The 19,161-nt window shown below is 36.7% G+C and overlaps 1 protein-coding gene across 1 annotated transcript in view; it reads left to right on the top strand.

Moving 5' to 3' along the window:
- Positions 1 to 19,161, top strand: part of USH2A (usherin) — a 390,408-nt gene that overhangs the window by 217,430 nt on the left and 153,817 nt on the right. The window contains exon 37 of the mRNA XM_056357449.1: positions 14,394 to 14,573. Coding sequence (XP_056213424.1) covers positions 14,394 to 14,573 — 180 coding nt within the window. The remainder of the gene's footprint in view (positions 1 to 14,393; positions 14,574 to 19,161) is intronic.

Genomic DNA, 19,161 nt, shown 5'->3' on the forward strand with positions numbered 1-19,161 from the left:
GACATGTTATGCCTTTGAGGGAATGGACTCATGAGATACAGGCTTTTTGAAGCATGGAAATCCTCCTAAATAAGTATAGGTCCTGGACAGGGCAAAGGATACCTGTATGAGAGCATGGGGGATTTTCTAATGCATGTTGTATTTCTGTATTTTTACCCTGCCATCCCTAATGTATATTGTGAAACTCTGCTTGATGTGCTGTTATCTTGTCAGTGCCCTACTATAGCATATGGTATGTTGAGATAGCAGGTGATGACATGGGAAGTGTTTAAATAATGTGTAACTTAACACTTTCTCTGTCATGAACTTGTTATTCTAACACTTTAGAGACACCAGCTGATCTCATGCTGAATATTCTATAGATGTCCCGAGGCTTAGCTCCTTTTTTTGTCCTGTTCCAAATCTTTCAAATTTCATGTATGTATGTTTCTGACTGTCTTAATTTTTTATATACACTGTTTTTCCACCAAATGGATCTGCCATTCATCATATTTGTTTAAGATACCATATAACTTTCCATCCAGCAGTTTTTACAAATGCGCATACCTCACAGGAATTCAAGTGAACAGCTTGGGATCTTATTGGTTATTTCCTTGTTATAATAAGTTGTATTTCATTCTAGACTGTTTTCTAATGGAACTACGTTGTCGTAAATAATTTGCAAAAGATTTAAAGTTGCTGTGGGCTTTTTTTGGGGTGGGGAATTATTTATCCTCTTACAGTAAAACCATCAATACATCAGTAAAGACTACACTGTAATACATAAAAGCAAGAGAGAATGTTCTGATTCTGCAGACTTCTTTAAATTCCTGAATTTTGAACCCAATATAAATGTTTTGTAATGCCTGTCCTGGTTTTCCATTGCTGTTTAGTTCTGATACTTCTGATTATACTTATTTTTGGATCTTTAGATACTAGCATGGCAAGGTCTTGGCAAATAGTGTGTGTCTGGTCAACATTTATCAATAACCAAATTGGAGGAGAAGGAAGTACTATCGTAATCTGATTGAAAATGTCACTGTGGAATTGAAGGCGTGAAATGTAGACGAGATAGTTTGGAATTTTTACAAGTAGAGGAGGATACTGATAATGTGGATTTTTTTTCATAGTTTGACCATGCTTTAACAATGTATGCAAGAGAAGTAGCTGTATCAATTAGCTTTCATTTCCTAATTCAACTGTTTATTTTTCTGACAATCTTTCTCTTTGAAAGTAGTTGTTAAAGTACAGGATGGAGCTTTTGTTGAGTCTGTTTCACCATTCTGACCTATACAGGTACATTTTCCAGAAAAGTGTTCCCGGAAACTGCACATGTGGATCAAATATGATTTTAGAAATTGAGGGCTCTGTCCCAATTCTGCAACACTCAGGCAACAACATGTTCTCCTGCAAAGACAAGTTGCTTTGCCTCAAGTCATTTAAGTCCCGGTGCGTCCTTGGAAGAAGCCTTAAAGAGGCATTTGGTTTGCAGTTGGTTAGTCCAAGGCATGAAATACTAATACTACCAGATCACAAACAGCTTTTCTCTCTTTAAGAGGAGCTAAAGTTCTTGTTATTATCTGATACACTTCCAATTCTCAAGAGGACTTGAGGGGGAAAGAAAGGTGACAGAGTCAGGCTTATTTCCCTCAAGTAGTTTCCTCGTTCAGCCCTATTTATCCTCAGGGTGGTTTAGATTAAGTACAGGGTCATTTTTAATTGCATCTGGATATCTGAAATTAAGTTCTAGTACAGGAAGAATCAGGTATTACCTCTTTTCCAGAGGAGAGAATTGGAGGAAATTCTTATCTTCCTACCTGTGTCAGATGACTGCATTAGCACAAAATGAATCCAAATCTGTAGTCCCCTGGATGTTGTGATGCATTTGAATGCAAGTTTGACATAAAGAGAATCCTTAATTAAATATATGTCCTCAGGGAGTTTCACAGCACAAAGTTGCAGGGTCTTACACAGAACTGTGTTGCTCATGAATATAGGAATCAATGTACATTTTAGTTTGGGGTTTTGTCGTTTGGGTTTTTTTGGTTTTGTTTTATTTTTTTGTGTGGTTTTGTTCTTTTTTAATTTTTGTAACTTCTGCTGTTGACATATTGTCCAAGGTTGTTACTTTTCAACAATGTAGTTTGTCTGGTATTTTTGTAAAGGGAAAATTATTTATCTTGGAACAGCTAATTTGGAGATACTGTACCAGAAAGCTTCCTTGCAGCCTATTCATTCTCTTGGTAAACTGGAGAATTCTGACAGCAGAATACAGCATTTTCTGATAAAAGGAAAAAAAGCTATGTCTATAAACAAGTTGACTTTCACGTATATACATTAGAATTTTTTTAATCTAATCTTTTTAGTTTAATATGTACTATATATACACAAATAGCACATATATACACAAAAAGCACAGACCATCTATTAATTTGGTTTCTATTAGAAGGTTCCACTTGCAATCTTGACTGGACACAGTGCTTTCAGTACACTCTTCGATCAGTATTCAAACAGGGAACGTTAAGAATCAAGCTAGTGCATAAAAGCAATGTCTGCTGGGGGAAGACATCCCACCTGCAGATGCCAACAGAAGGGGGCAGAGGAATGCTGAAGCCCCTTAAAGTTCCAAGCCTGTCTTGTATTGAAGGGTTGAGAACAGGGAATGAAAATTCTCTGGGATGTTATCTTTAAAGATGCAGAGGAAGTAAGTGTTTTACATTTAGATCTGACAATTTAAAAAAAGCACAACAGTTTTTGAGAATTAAATGTGTTTCAGAAATTACTAAAACTAAAAAATTAAAACAGAGAGACTCGTTTGGCCAATTTTCATAGGGAATTTTTTAGATGTGGTGGTTTGCATTATTACCTCAAAATATAGATATCTAAGTATAGATTTGTATTTACAGTTGCTGCAACTGAATATGCAATACCTGACAATAAATACAAATTCAGATATGCTTTAATATTTGCAAGAAAAATTCTTTTACAAAAATGGCAGTATAGTCATTCCATACGTTTAATCAAAGCATATGATTTATTTTCAAGACAAGCTATCTCTTCAAAAGCTTGCTAATTTTTTCCCTGTTGTTGAGTATTTAATAAGCCTTTCCTCTCATGTAGCTGAACATTCAACAAGCTGATACCAAAAAAATCTGGGTTTTTTTTTCCATAGTAGGTAAATACTTGAACTGTTCTTCCTGCACTTAGTCATTTACCAAAGATGTTCATAATATAATGTGTTCCTGTGCCAGGGACAGACCATTTATCTATTAAGGACAGAAAAAGTCATTCCAACTTTACTCCAATAATTTAGGATTGCACAGCAACTCTATACGTTCTGCAACCTGAATTCCCTAGTAGTAATTCTTGTTTGTTTGGTTTTTAATATGATAGACACACTACATTTGACATTACTAAAAGAAAAAATAATCCTTTCTTTAAGAAGATGGCCCAAGGAGAGTACAGATTCTTAAGTTTTAAATAAGGGTAAAGTTTTCAAAAGGAATGTGAATCTGAAGAAACTGTGCTATTAATGATATTGGTAATTTACTGGTTACCTTTGTAATAGACAAATATTTAATCAGTTCCGTTGTCATACTGTATGATGTTGCACAATGCCTAATGTACCTTAGTGCCTTAATATTACTGATGCTAAGGACCCTGAAGGTGCTAAGGCAGGGTTTTCCAGAGCCTCTCCAAAACTATTTTCTGTTATAATTCTCGTGCTGTTATTCTTGGATTATTTTTCTCATGGCCTTGCATTTGCAAACCCCAGTGGTGATGTTGCAGTGGATCTTCATGGGAGCAGCTGTGATGCTGTGAGAATTGCTTCTCCCCACCAGATCTCCACCTCCCAAAACCTCGTACACAACAAAGTTGATTATAGTAATTTAAATGCTTGAGAAATATTTTCCATTTATACATGTACACAGATGTTTAATGACCAATCAGTATACAACACTCGCACTATGGCACACAGCACAAATAGCATCATAAATGGGAACAACCAACAGGGAGTTTGAGCAATTCCCAAAGGAGAGCATGTAGTGGCAGAGGGACGGCATGGCAAAAAATCATCATCCCACTGTGAGCAACAGCATTGGCATATTTGTCATTGCACCTGCTGTACCAGAGAGATACTCTCCTTACTCCCAAAGTAGGATGCTTTTGTGGGAGCCCTTAGCTGCTTTTCCAAGTCAGCCATCGAGGAGATTTTTCATATTTCATCCCCTTCCTCCCTCATTTTGTCTGTCTCCTTAGTTTTAGCTATAGACCTCACTAGTAAAAATCACTGCTTCTAAAGATGTTTGGGGGGGGGGGGGGGCAGGAAGGGATGCATGATCCATTTTCAAATAGTCATGTTTAATCTCTTCACTAGAGCAGGACTTAGAGGTATTTTGGCATGGAGTAATGTACCATTTAAAGTTTGATTCGCATGTCTAGAAAGCTCTTAGGTTTGCATGCGCTTTAAGGTGATTATTGGGTAATGTTTAGTCATGCTTCGGTAGATTTTGAACAGCTTCACAATACACCATCTATTAGCATGATTTCCTTCAGCACCAGGTATGCTTTTCTTTTCTATCCTTTTGTACAGGTGACTCAGCGGAAAGCAAAATGAAAGCAATCTTCCTAATTTCTAAATTGGACTCTAGCATCAGACTGTAGATAGTGTTTTAACTGATCTTTTGCATTTCTCTATTAACATAGTTATGTTTTTGTCACACGTACATTGGTCTGTGTCTGTACTGTACTGCATGATTTATTGGTTTTCATGTTATAAAGTAGATATGTAGGACCCTATTTCTCTGAGGAATGTAGTATTGGTTCTTAACAGGCTGAAATTCCTAGTGACTGCCAATAGTAGGATAGTGTCGGAGACTATCCCTGCTCCCCTCGAACAGTCTAGGGAATAGCAGCAATCTTCTGGAAATGGCACTGGTAAACAATATTGAGTAAAAGGGAATTTTCCAATCAGTTCTCCTGTAAAATAGTCTTTTAGTTAATGAATGTCTTCCAGAGTTTTCAACCCACATGAAGGCTGGGAAAGCTATGTTGACAGGCTTAGATATATATCGTAAATCCTACATGCAAAAAAACCAATTTATGACATCGGACACAAAAGGATTAGTGTCAGTGATGTAAATATATGACCCTAAAAATATATGTAATCTGACTAGAGCTTCTGCAGGTGAAGAAATTTTGTTTGGATATTGTATGTGTTCATTTCAAACAAATATATTTCTCTGTAGAGACTCATGTAGAACCCATCTGTTTTCTCAGGTAAAGAAAGCATGCTGAAAACTGGGATTTGACAAGCTTTTTTTTAAGATTGTTTGAACTGTGTAAGGTGGGAGGCTCAAATTAGGTTTTGACTATGTGATTTTCTAGTGTTATACCAGAAAGAACAAGATACTATGATAGGTCATCCTTTTATAGAGATGATCACATGCAGTTGGTGTGGCTGTTTGTGTTTTTGCACTGAATAGGCTAGACAGAGCAACTCTGTAAGTACATACAACACACACTCACCTGAGTGATTCTGTGGTTCTTTCAATCTACAAGTGCATCATTTATGATGCCTCATGTAGGGTGACTGGAAAAGCCAAAAGAATGTCTTATGTCAAATAAAAATCCTAGATCAAGTTTAGGGCTTCATTCCTTCCAAAGTATTACAACTAAATGTAATGGCATTTGACAGTATTGACTTTTTTTATATGACTTCTTTCAGCTAGCTCAGCATTCTGAAAAAATAAATAGTCTTCTCCCTTTGTGATTGAAAGGGTTAAATAGTACCAATTCATTACCACTCACAAAAGGATTTATTTTGTTCTCATAAATCAGTTTTATTCCACATTTTTATTATTCCCTTGGGTCAGCTGTTCCAATTGAAATCAATACAAGTGCAAGTGACACAATCAATCTAGATATTTGATTATGGATTTGAGACTCCCAGTTCTGCTCTGTGTGTTTTGCTAGTCTCCTTCTGATACTGTCCCTGGAGAATGGAAAATTCTTATTGGCATCCGTGAATTATGGGCATAGATTCAGAAACCAGATACTGTGGTAATCTCCATTTATGTACTGCTGCAGCTAAAGAAAGAATGTTCTAACCATGGAAAAACAAACTTGAGGATTTTAAAGCTAACTGTGTCTGAAATATTTTAGAGTGTAAAGTCTTTCGTGAAGTAAACTTTATAAAGTCTCATCATTTGTCTATAAAACCTCTCAGTCAAAATGGATGAAATCAATAATTACATGCTGTATCATCAGCTTAACAACACAAGTACAGCAAATGTTTTTTTTCTGTTTGATGCCTTCTGGTCATTCAATAGGCAATGTGATGTTATGCCACTTGGGCTACTAAACTGTGCTGGGACACTTTTTCATGTTCATGTTCGGATAAGAGCACCTGGACACGGGAAACTTGTGTGAAATCCATGTAAAGTTGGTTCTACTTGTAGAATGCTTTCCAGAGTTGGGCGGCCTCACCCTATTTGATGATTTCTTTAGGTCATGGACTGAGTTCTTAACAGTGTGTCCTTACAACACTTAGTATGGTGTGTGTGGATGGTCCAGGACTGATGCCCCTTGGTGGTGTTGCAGCACAGTGAGTTACAACACAAATGAATATACTTACAGCAGAGATTTAACACTGTACTTAATACACTATCTTAACTGGAAGGTTTAAATGAGACAGACTCAGTTGCAAGACTCAGTGGACATTTCTATGTTTGTGAAAGAGTAATGAGAAAACCTAAACCAGTAATTCAAATACAAAAAGTTTCTTCTTGATAGTTTCATCTATAATTACAGAGTTTTTAAGTTGGAAGCCTCATGGCATTGTACTGGAAGCTCAAGGGTAGATGAGACCACGCACCAAACATTCTTCTCTGCCTACCATCATGACAGAGGCTAATTTGGCTGCAGTCATTAACTATCCGTGGGACCTGTGCTAACTTTCTTGTATGAGCTCCCCCATCAAGATGTGGGCTTTATTCATATCTCAGTCCATAGAATTAATGAGCATATAAATGCACATTCCTTTGTGTTTGTAACACTAATTGCTTTTTTCTACTGACAGGCACAGGCTTTGCCTTAGGGTTCTTGAAGTATTCTGCAAATTTTCATAGAATCATAGAACAGCTGAGGTCAGAGAGCACATATAGAGACAGTCCAAACCCCCGTCTCAAAGCAGGGTTAGCTGGAGGACATTGCTCAGGACAGTGTCCAGCTGGGTTTTGAATATCTCCAAGGATGGAGACTCCACAACCTCTCTGGGCAACTTGTTCCAGTGTTGGATCAACCTCAAAGTAAAAAAGCTTTTTTTCTTAGGTTTAAATGTAATTTCTTGTATTTTCTGTGTGTACCTATTGCCCCCTGTTCTGTTGCTACATAATGCTGAGAAGCATCTGGCTTCTTTATATCTTCACATCAGATATTTATACACATTGATAAGATCCTGCCCCCCCTTAGGCCTTTTCTTCTTGAGGTTAAACAATCTCGGGTCTCTGTGTGCTAGATGCTTTGAGCCTTTAACCATCTTTGCATGGACTCCACTCCAGAAAGTCCGTATCTATCTTGTAGTGGGGAGCCCAGAACAGGACAAGCACTCCAGATGTGTCTCGCCAAGGCTGAATAGAGAGGCAGGATCCCTTCCCTTGACCTACTGGCAATGGTCCTCCTAATGCAGCCCTCAAGGCTGTTGGCTGCCTTTGTTACAAGGAGTCGTTGCTGTGTCATGTCCAGCTTGTTGTGTACCGGGGCATCCGTGTCTTTTTCAAAGAAGAAAAGGAACTTTCCAGTATCAGCCCCCAGCCTCTGCTGGAGGCCAGCTCAGAGTGACAGACAGAATGTTCAGCATAGACTGTCTTGAGATGTACAGAATGCATAGGATGGCTGTATCAAATTTAAGTCTGTGAAAAGTCACTGAAGGTGCCTTTGCTTGTTTTAAAGTGAGGGACACTGAGCTATGGAAGAAATATCTTTAGTACAGTCAAACTACATATGGGTCTTTGAGCCTTCAGATTTCTGCTGTATGCGGCCATAAGAAATTTTCTCTTGGTTTTTTTTTTTTTTTATTATTTTTTAGTCTTAAAACTAAATACTTTGTTTTACAGGAAAAAAGGAAAAACTTAAGTTTTTTTCAGTGCAGATAATGTGAACTGTTCCTTATTTACAGGAATAAGAATATTTTGGATTCATAGTTTTTTTCCAGTTTAGCATGGTACTTTTAAATTACCCATCTTGCCTCATCCAGCAACTGAGGATATGAATGAAGGTTTCCTGTGATAAGAGAGTCTTCAAGTTGTGGACTGTTTGATGGACTGAGACCACGATACATCCTTACGAACAACACATCTGTCAACTCATGAGCAGAGGAACAATGGTGGTTCAGGAGATTAAAGCACAAATTTGGCAGTGTACTCATCTACAAAAAAACCCAAACAAACAAAAAAACCACCCAAAAACCCCCAAACTCCAACCAAAAACAAAACCCTAAAACAAACAAACAAACAAAAAAATCAAAACTCTCTGCAAAACATAACAAAACCTCCAAAACCTGTTGAAAAGAAGGGTATGGCATCAAAGCACAGAAACCACTTTAACAATTGTTAAACCAGTTAAAGAATTGAAGAATGGTTCATTATTACAGTTATTAGGAAAAGAGAGTCACTAATAATAGCAAGAAAGATTTTTAGCTGGTTTTTTTATTGGGATAATCAAACAAATGGAAAGTCACGTTTTTCATTCTGAATACTGCACTAGAAACAGCAGGAAAGGGAAAGAGGGAGAGAGGTAGAGAAGAAAGATCTTAGCTGGGAGGCAAGGAATAGCTTGTGTGAAAGTTAATGAGGCTGAAGAATAAGCAAAACTAATGGACAAAAGAATGATCTTACAGAGGAGGAAGTGTGCATGTTCACAGAATTTCCCCCAGAAAGACGTGATACCAAAGAGTCAGAAAACAGTACAGGGTCAGAAACTCGTGGACAGTGCGGATGAGGTATGGGAGAAGGATAGAGAAAAGGGGTGAAAAAGTGAGTTCTTGTTTCATTTTTATTTTGCTATTCTGACATTCACTTTTTCTGTGGCCCAAGATAACATGCTTAACCTCTGTATGCTCACACACAAATAAAGCAGGAGTAAAAATGACTGTGTGCTGATTAACAAAGTAATCTTTGTATAATTCTTTAGGTAGTCTTATGTACTGTTTTTTGACCTGGATTTTTGCTACTTTTATTCTTTGAGTAGTCTTCTACAGTGATAATAGTTCTGCTTATGTCTGAATATTGTAGAGCAACATGCTTTCTAATGTAAAAGAGTTATCGGGATATACATAACGGAAGCAGTATAGATTGGTAATTTTTCAGAGCATGACATAAAGCCTTAAACTCACTCAGAGCATACTTTTTGCTATGTAGTAGCACACTATGTAGTGTACTTTTGTGATCGAAGCCTCACATTATCTTGAAATAGTGATATTGAAAGAAAATAATAGCTCATTAAACATTTGCGATAGTAAGATTTAAGTGTTTTAGGCTTAAGTACCCTTTTAGGGTGGAAATCTCTCTGCATTTCAAAAACTATGGTTCTGTTACGTCATTTTCATTCAGTCAAATCTTGGGGGTAAGATGAGCAGTCAGGCAATTTCTAAGACACCACAGATAGGAAGAGGTAGAAATCTGTTTTGCAAAGGTGGCTCCGTTATTGAAGTCCCATAAGAATACAGAGAAGTATAAGGAAGCTGATCATTGATGGATATTTTCTATATATTGATGGCTAACTCTTGATTAGGAAAAGAAAAGCATGTGAGCACTCAGTAATACTTCTCAGTAGCATGGCCTCCTTGCTTCCTGAAGTCAGCAGCGTAGTTGTGTCAGTGCATTTGCAATACCAACACATTAGACTTGTTATGTTTGATCTTATTACTTTAATAATCACAAATGCAATGGTAGTAATAGCAGTATGCCCACACATATGAAACATGAAGTTTTTCTGTTTAATATATAAAAAGGAAACATCTCAATTTATTACCTTTTTGCTTTAAAACACTGATTTTGATCCAGATGAAAAGAATACCTCTCAATGTGGCAAATTCTGGAAAGAAAAGGAATTTTTAAATGTGAGATGAATGCGTTTAGTTTGTATTATGTCTTTATTTCATTGCGGTCTTTGTCATGAGAATGGTTTCATGTTGTACCATTTCTGTGCTCCTTACAACCTTTGTCACATGAATAAGATATCAGAACGCTAATGACTAATATACAGTATTCTGTGTCTGCTGATACTATACTGTACTACTGTGACCTTTGCAATATTATGTATTCTGATTGGCTGTCCATTTCACCTCTTCCCCACAAGTTAATAAGGCTGTAAAAAGGAGAGAACTTGAAATCGCCAGCCAGTCAAATTACAGAATATTGAAAAGGTCAGAGCAGTACAGCACACAGAAAAAAATTATGGAATATATGAGGCATTAAAATTCTTGTGACAATGATTATAACAAGAATGGAAAAGGATACCCATTTATGTTATTTCAATCTAGTGAACCCCATAGGATGACGGACCCACGACGGCAGTAATTTACGCACCACCAACCCACAGCAGCTTTATTCACCTATTTACAGGGGTACTCAGCAACAGGAATGCGCATCTGCTTGGAAGCCCCCTTCAAAGTGTCCACCCAAAACCATAGTGAACCTTTAGACACATACTCACCACCTAGAGTGCTGTGTGAAGCTCAGCACTTTTAAACAAGGATTTTGAATGGAATGTGTATTTGTGTATATTTTGTAATGTGAGTATGTTTTATTACTCAGCTGTGCTTCAAGTATGTGTATTTTTTTTATGTTTAGGTATATTCTTTACCCTAATTTCTTCATTTGAATGTTTTTCTGAAAAACTGAGGTACTTTGATCTGGTATAAACTAGGAATAAACTGAGAACGGTACAGGTTTGTCTCCAATACTGGATTTAGTCAAAGTAGTCCCTCAGAAACATTGGGGGAAATATGAAAAGCCCTATGAGCAGGAAGACTAGTAAAAGAACAAAGTCATTGTGATGCAAAAATATGGAAAGTTTAAGGAGCATGGGGAAGCCTTTCATGTCTGCAAAGGGTTTAGTTTATTTTAAGAGGTTATAGGAGATGGTGGCTTTCAGCTCCTTTCCATCTGAATTATTTTTTTTTATATGGGTGCTTGTGTGTCTTAAATGTTGAAAGACGTGGTGAGCCAGTTCGAGGAGTTACTTTTCTGCCTCCTTAGGCTGTTCATGTGAGCTGTGTCTTGAGGGGGTCTTGCTTGTTGGCCTGCTGGTGACTATTCATGGCAGGAGTTACAAGGCAGAAATGTGCAGGAACAAGGAGGTATTCTGGTGGAAACCACTTGTCTCAAGTAAAACAGAAGTCTCTCAGGACTTTACCAGTGTGTGAAGCAGCTGCTGTTTAGGTCTGCAGCAGGCTTGCTGGTAAGCTGCAGTAGGACCTGTGAGCAGGACGGAGAGAAAAATATATAAGAAAAATGGAAAAAAAGAGGCCTCCTCCACTTATACTCACAAATAGGGTCCACACTGAAGCAGTCTAGGCAGGAATGGCATAGAGTGATATGACATGGTTATCGCCGTATCGCGTTCTGTCAGCCTGAACCTATGTGTCTGCATTTTCCAGCCCACTGAAAGCAAAGTTTAAGCAGTGAGAAGTGGTAAAGCTGCATATTGCAACTCACCCCCAGCAAGACCTGCATTTTAAAAATGTTCTTCTAATATTTTACTTGCCAGTAGCAGTAAGTTGCTTGGTTGGGAACTGGGATAAAACACCTTTTGTCTGTGTAAAATTCAGGTTAGGAACCTTGCAAGTACTCCTCAGCTTTTTATTAAAAGCAATAAAAAATTTTGAACTGCTGTGTTGTCTATCTCATTGTAAATTTGCAAGTTCATTTTTGAGCTGAATAAAATGGTTATGTAATTACATACTTCTCCTAATTATTGAGTAATTACATACTTCTTATAATTGCCGAGTAATCACTCTGCTATAACTAGAATTTAATGTTACAACTAATTGTATAATTACTGTATATTAATGTTGTTATCCAGGCAACTTGGAATAGAGTGTTATCCTGTTAATTCCTTTTCTATTACTCAAAACTCTATTTTTAAAAAATATAGTGTAGTTAGCCATTGGAAGAAAGATTAATAGTGGAATAAAAATATCAGCAGAGGAAGTACATGCTTTTGTTCTGGGCTCAGGTGGGTGAGAATAGAAATATGAACATGTTAAAACTGTACTGTAGATAGAAAAAGTTTAATTTTCTCATTAATTGGATACATAAATTGCTGTTAGAGCGCCTACTTTTGTGCTTGAAGTTTGAATCTATCCTATGTGCTTTGATCTGTCAACACTAGATTTTTAAACTTTCCTACACATTGTAGGGGAAACTTAAAAAATGCATCTCTTTTCACAGCCAGCTGAGTTCTGAAGTGTTGCATGTCACTAGGACCTTCAGAATGATTATGTCAGTTAGCCATTTCCAATGGCTTTACTGTTGTTAATAAGACAGTAGGTGCATGTAACAGTCATATGTTGTTGGGTGGGCACTGCAAAGAATGTTGCAGACTGCCTGGTAGTGCACGGAAAAGCTGTGATAGGTGGCGGGAGAAATGTGCTTTGTTGGATTGTCTCTACTCCACGCACAGGGATGGTTTCACAAAGGTGCAGAAGGAAGGTTTGAGATACAATTTAAGAGCTGATATCAAGTAATGCATATGCATTTTTCTAGTGATGGCTGAGTAGCCTGGGTATGCAAGACTACTGTAGTTTGTTGCGGTATGGCATGGTGTAATCCAGGCAGACTTTGAGCAGTGTGGAACTAGGCTACATGGCATATTTACAAAAAAAGTTTATTAAACTGTCCCGCTCCCTCAAAACTCAGAAAGTAAGTTTGCTATATTTTACTGTCAGAATAACTGAAAACACCCTTTGTGCAGCTCTGAGAACATCAAAATAATGGAATGGCTTGGACTTGTACCATAAGTGAATCACAGATTGTTTATAGGAATCCCAAAATCCAGATCACTCATCCATGGTTAAATGTAATGGGAGCATGACTGAAATGTACTGCGTAAGCACACATCAGTGCACATCATAGAAATACAGAACATTTGAAACTGTTTCAGGTTTAAAAACATTTCAGTTTTAACAGTTCATCTGAAACTTGCATAAAAATGAGTAAACCCAATGAGTTTCACTTAAAAAATTGAGAGATAGTTTCTAAGCGTTTTCTACTTCTGTCTTTTTTAGATTTTGTAGAGGACTCAATGTCTTCTGCCTGTGCCAACGCCTTAATTAATTTAAGATATTTTCAATAGTTATGTTCTGTTTAATGTCATTCTTGTACCTGTAGTCTCAGACTTGTGTGATTCTGCTGCTGGTAATGCAGAATTTCTATCGACTTCAATGTGAGAGCTCTCCATGGGATGCTGGATAGTAGTAATAATATTAATCATTTATATAGCACTTTATATGTTAAAAATATTGGATAATCTTTAAATGAGCTCAGCTTTGCTCTCAGATACATGAGTGAAATCTTCATTGAGTCAAAAAAAATTGTTACTTGGTATATAGTGTTCTATTTTCCAGTCTTACTCATTGGGTATTTTGGAAAGGTTTATTTTGTTATTTTTGTAGGGTAGAATATTGTCTTATCTTACTTAATTTTGACATCTTAAAAGGATTGTAAAGAACACATAGGTTGCTTTGATGTCCTCTGATGATTTCAGCTGATAAACTGAATACTTCAAATCCTTGTTTTATCTTTGAAAGGACTGCAGGCCATGCTGGAAAGCATGTGTTTCTTACTACAGATGACTAGTTTTTATGTATGCAATGGAGTTAGCTTATAAACTCCTAAGGTAAGTGTTTTTCTAGCGAATTCAAGAAGTTTTACCAGTCTTTCATAGACATAAGAATTAACCTTAATGTTTTGAGTTTGCAGTTACCACACAACTGTTCTAGAACATGCGTAATTTCTGAAAACTGGGTTCTGTTTGCAGAATATAGCAGCCAGCTTTGCAATTGCATGGTTGGTTCATTTATTTTCCAAGTTTTATATGTACCACAAACTGTTGGCAAAAGGCGGAGGAAATAGCGAGTAATATTTTTTCTTCCAGATAGGCCATTTTTTTGGTGTTATTGGTATCAATGGCAACTTCTCATTTGAGTAGAAATACAACTTGATCCTGACGTAGGTGAACCTTCTTTAGCAGGGGGTTGGACTAAATGATCCAACCAGAGGTCCCTTCCAATCCTGACTGTCCTGTGATTCTGTGACTTGATTTATAAAGACAGCAAACTGTAGCAGATGCAAAGTCTAACATTTATTCTTCTCTGCCCTCCCCCCCCCCCCTTTTTTTTTTCCTAACAGATAATGCTAATTATTCTATTCTAAATGATACTCGGACATTATGCAACAGCAGCGAATCCAATGTATGGGTACCCATTAAAGGACTGATTCCATTTTCTAACTACACAGTACAAGTGAATGCTTCCAACAGCCAGGGCAGCTTGATAAGTGATGCCATAACAATAGTCATGCCTCCAGGAGGTAAGTATGAAAAAGTGCTTTTTCTGTGCATGTAACAATTACACAAATACTCTGTTGAACAAAACGTTATTTATTACTGCAACTGAGGACTGGAAGGTCAGAAGAATATGTTCACATTAGTGGTTCTTGTTAACAAAATTGTTCTTTTCAGCTACTAATTTGTCAAATTGTTCACTTTAAGAACTGGAGAGTGAAAACAGGTAGTTGTATAGTTAACATGTTAAGTAGGTGAGAAGTGCATTATATTTTTTTTTTCTGTCAATGGTGGTGTATTTTATCATGGACAGCTAATCTTGAGAGTCACCTGCATTTTGTAATCTATTTTGGAATAAAAGTTGTAAGTGCTGACAAAGAGCACTTACTGGATAGACTTGGATAATTTGTTTAGTTATAGTAATATAAAGCATTGGTAGTATATTGAGCCAGAATACACAAACTGGTGTACTTGTAAGGAAGTCAACTGAAATGCGATGACTTATAGTGAATGATCATGGCTGTAAACCTCTCTGGATGTTATCGTCATAAAAATTTGAAATAAGAGAATTGAGCAAATAGTCCCTAAACACTGTGTGTGTAATTTTATTTTTTTTAAAATGAAAGCTTAAATTTACAGCTCACGTATATGTGTTCCTTTTACATTCTTTTTTCATGGACATTCTAGTGAATTAGCTTTTGTTGAATTAATGCCAATGGAAACAATTTTGAATTCTAAAGTAAGAACTCAGCAAAACTTGATCTTGAGAGAGGTGTATGTGTACCTGATGACCAGAAATAGCATAGTGGCATACATATTGTTTGAAAGTAAAGTAAAGTAAAAACAAATCCCATAAACCTTACAGCTCAGAAATACAATTACACTTGGAACAGTTTGCTTGCAAACAGATGGATTGATGGATTAGGTCTGGGGCCAAACCAGCAGAAAGACTTCTGAAAAGTTAATAAGTAAAAGGCAGACATTGTATGACAGATTACTGAGAAATAAGGAAAAGGTAAATTCCCTACATGTTTTATACTTTTCCAATCTTACTGCCAAATTACGTTACAAATTCATATTAACAAATATACATTATCATATAATAAAAAACTGCATCTGAGTTTTATTGTTCACTTAAGACTGAGCAGTAAGACACTGACATTTCTAATCTCAATGTCACATTTCAATTTTGCATGTAGAAATAACAAAATTTGGTGGTGGAAATTTTACCAAATGAGAAGGTAAGGGATCTTTAAAGATAGGCAAGGATGTGCACAAGTTTATGACAGCCATTAAGATACACTTTCTTTCATCATTAGATTGTTGTTGATTACAATTAGAAAACTTATAGCTTTGAAATTATCTTTTTTATGACCTTGTGGTAATTTAAAAGCAATACCTCATTGATTAAATAGGTTTTAGTTCATGCTTCCTTTTAGTTAATGATCTGAAAACATATTATCCTGATTTACACATAAAATCATGCTGAAAAGCATGTGGCATTCACTAGAATATGTGTGTTTAAGTAGAATTAAATTAGCAGTGAGAGTTATTAAAGAAATCTTCCATACTATTGTCCAGTGGACTGTGATCTGTAGTGAAATGAATAATAAATGAAGCAGTGCATATGAGGGGAGTACTCTCACACACACTATAATCTCACTATGTGTGTACACATATACAGACACACGTGTGTGTATCTAGGAAATGCATGTTTAATTTACTATGATGTTTATTGTAATGACTCTTTGATTTCCATACAGTTCCATTGTATGCTAAATTGTGAGTCTAATGGTCATTTTACACTGGGCTGTATTCCGTGCCTTCACTTACAAACACTTTCTAAACAATTTCTAGTGAAATCTAGATGCTACTAACATCAGAAGGAATTTTATTTTTTATTTCAGTAAGCAAGATTTCACTTTGAAAGAAGTTTTGTTTTATCAGGGAGTGAAAGAGATCTCATGATGTACAAAATCATAGCCTTTTAACGAAGGTTAAAATGCAGCATCCTCTTTTCAAGCATAACAAAAAAAGCTGTTTCAAAAATTTGCATTGTGGGGAGTACTTCATGGAGCTTGGTAGAAGACTTTATAAGAGGGAGAGTGATAGAGGACAAAGGAGTATTCCATTTCAAAGTTACTGCAGATAGCTTTTTTAATTATGATAGAATTTTTGTATCAAACGTGCATTTCTTTTGTTTCGTTTTTTATTTAAAATGTATCACACATAATGTAAAGCATGCCAAGTCTTTAGTGTTACCTGATTGAATATATCTTAATTTCTCATCAAGCTGATTTGCCATGCTTAAAAAAAAATATCTTAGAAATAAGGAATTTATTGTATCTGAGCTCTTGACTAAAATTGCAGTGCAGGTTCAAGAGTTCTTGGAAAGATTAAAAAAATAAAAACTGAATCCAAATGTTAATCCATAAATATGAAACTTTCTTCTGACCCTTACCCTGTAGTGGTCTGGAGTTACTAATGGGGTTAGGATTTCAACTCTTAATGGGGCTTGGTGCATTAGTGTTTTGTATGCATGGAATTCAGCATTCAGTTTAATAAGTGGTTGACATTGGTGATGTCCCTTAATTTGCTTAAATCTAATTGGCTCTTTTATCAGTCAAACCTGTATGGATTGGCAATTGATCAGAAAGGGTCAGCCATGACTGTGCATGTACTTAAATGCTGGAACCACCCGTTAAAGTCACTGTTGCATAATAAGAAGCTGAAACCATGAGAACAAATGATCTTCAGAGTCAGAAGGCAAAAGAAAGCAGAGAAGTTTCTCAGGATGTTCAAGTTCAGAACAAAGGCATTATGGAGTATATAAATTTTAAATACACTGCTTTTTGCCTCAAGACTTAATGCTTTTTTCCAGATGAACTGAAATCTTGTCTGAAACTGTCTTTGTTACATCAAAGAACTGCATAGAAAGCTAAAAGAGATGGAAGAAGCATAAAAGGGCATAGTTTAAAATGATTAGTGACAAATTTCATACTGTAGAGGTAGAAGTAAATTTTTTTGAGTTTCATATTTTTTCCAAAAAGAATAAATTTGTTCTATTTATCTTGTCCTAAACTGCTTTGGTAGAAGTTGTAAAAAATAATATACTAGCCGGTGCTTCACATTAATTTGAGGATGCCAGCCAGTAAAAGATCTGGAGAACAAATTGTTTTAGAATTAGTTTAATTAGGTAAATGAATTGAAATGATACAGTGGAAGTAAAACTGAAAAAATCTGGGAGAAAATCTTCTGCACGCAGTCCTTGGTTATATATTTTTCTTCTTAATGAGTGCTATTTCTGATGTAGTGGCATATAGAGGACCCCATTATTTTAGGATTGCTTTGTAATATGAGGTGGTAAGCTAACAGAAAAGAAAGTTTCAGTCTCTACTGGGAATAGCTTATTAGTTAAATCCATTTGTTCCCTTCCCTCAACCACAATAGCCCTAGTATGGAAGGGGATGAGAAGTCCTGCAGAAAGGAAGAAGATAGATAATGTTGAAAAAAATGAGTGCAAAGAGAGAACAGAGACAGGCTGTTGATCAGATGGGAAACAGGCAAGTGGAGGCTCAGTTGCCACCTCCAAAGCATAGAAAAAGGCTGGATTCCTGACTAATGACAAGAGGTGTGACGCTTGCAGATATAGATGGAAATTCTGTATCACATTGTGGAGTTGTCTCTGTGTGGTTGCTTGTGCTTGGGATTACAAACCATTGACTTCGTGCTGACTTATCTATAGAAAAAAGCCTCAAAGAATTGATACATTTTCCCTATCTAAAACATAAAAGGGAGGATACTCTGAAAAAAAGAATTGCCTGAGCATTGTCTCTTTAATCTCTGCCATAATTTATGAAGTATGTTGTTCGTTTTTATGGTCTGTCTGTGATTTGCACAACATAGGAATGTCTAGCGCTGAAAGATGTGAGATTTTTGCTTTACACTCTTAAGCCACTTGCCCTTTTCTGGTCCCTTGTTTGCATGTGCGATGCTGCATGCCTCTTCCTAGGAGCTTGGGCTACTTCTCACCAGCCAAAAGCGAGCCCACATACTTGCAGCTGTTGATGTTTGTTCAACATCTACAGAGGATGGTGTCCTGCAATCAGAGGGTTTCAGCCACTGCTAGTTTAGGTGGGAACACCTCTGAGACTGGATATTGAACCGCATCATAGGATCATTGATCTAATCATGCAAACAAATAAGATTCACATCATACACCTTCTATTCACATCTGAAAGTATTTGCTCGTGCAGGTTGATCGCTGAAGCCAACAGACCTCCTTAGGTGAATGAATATTCAGTAAACAAAGCAAACTGATGCTCTTAGGCCAGAATTATTTAGGAAGAAAAATCAAGCCTGAATATGCTAGGGGTCTCCCTGTGAGACAGGTTTGTTTTTTCCATGATGCTCAGTATCACATTAATAGTCACATCATTAAACTTGTTTTGAGAGAATTTCCTTTACTTCAGATTTCAGGTATTTCTGAGGCATCAGTTGCTTTTCTAATTTGTCTCCTTCCCCCCCCCCCCCCCCCCCCCCCCTCTGTTATTTGGTTCTTTCTTTTTTCTTTTTCTTTATGCCGCCCCCCACCACCCACCACCCCCTTGGTAG

This window comes from Falco biarmicus, chromosome 12, assembly GCF_023638135.1.
Source record: "Falco biarmicus isolate bFalBia1 chromosome 12, bFalBia1.pri, whole genome shotgun sequence".
Classification (NCBI taxonomy): domain Eukaryota; kingdom Metazoa; phylum Chordata; class Aves; order Falconiformes; family Falconidae; genus Falco; species Falco biarmicus.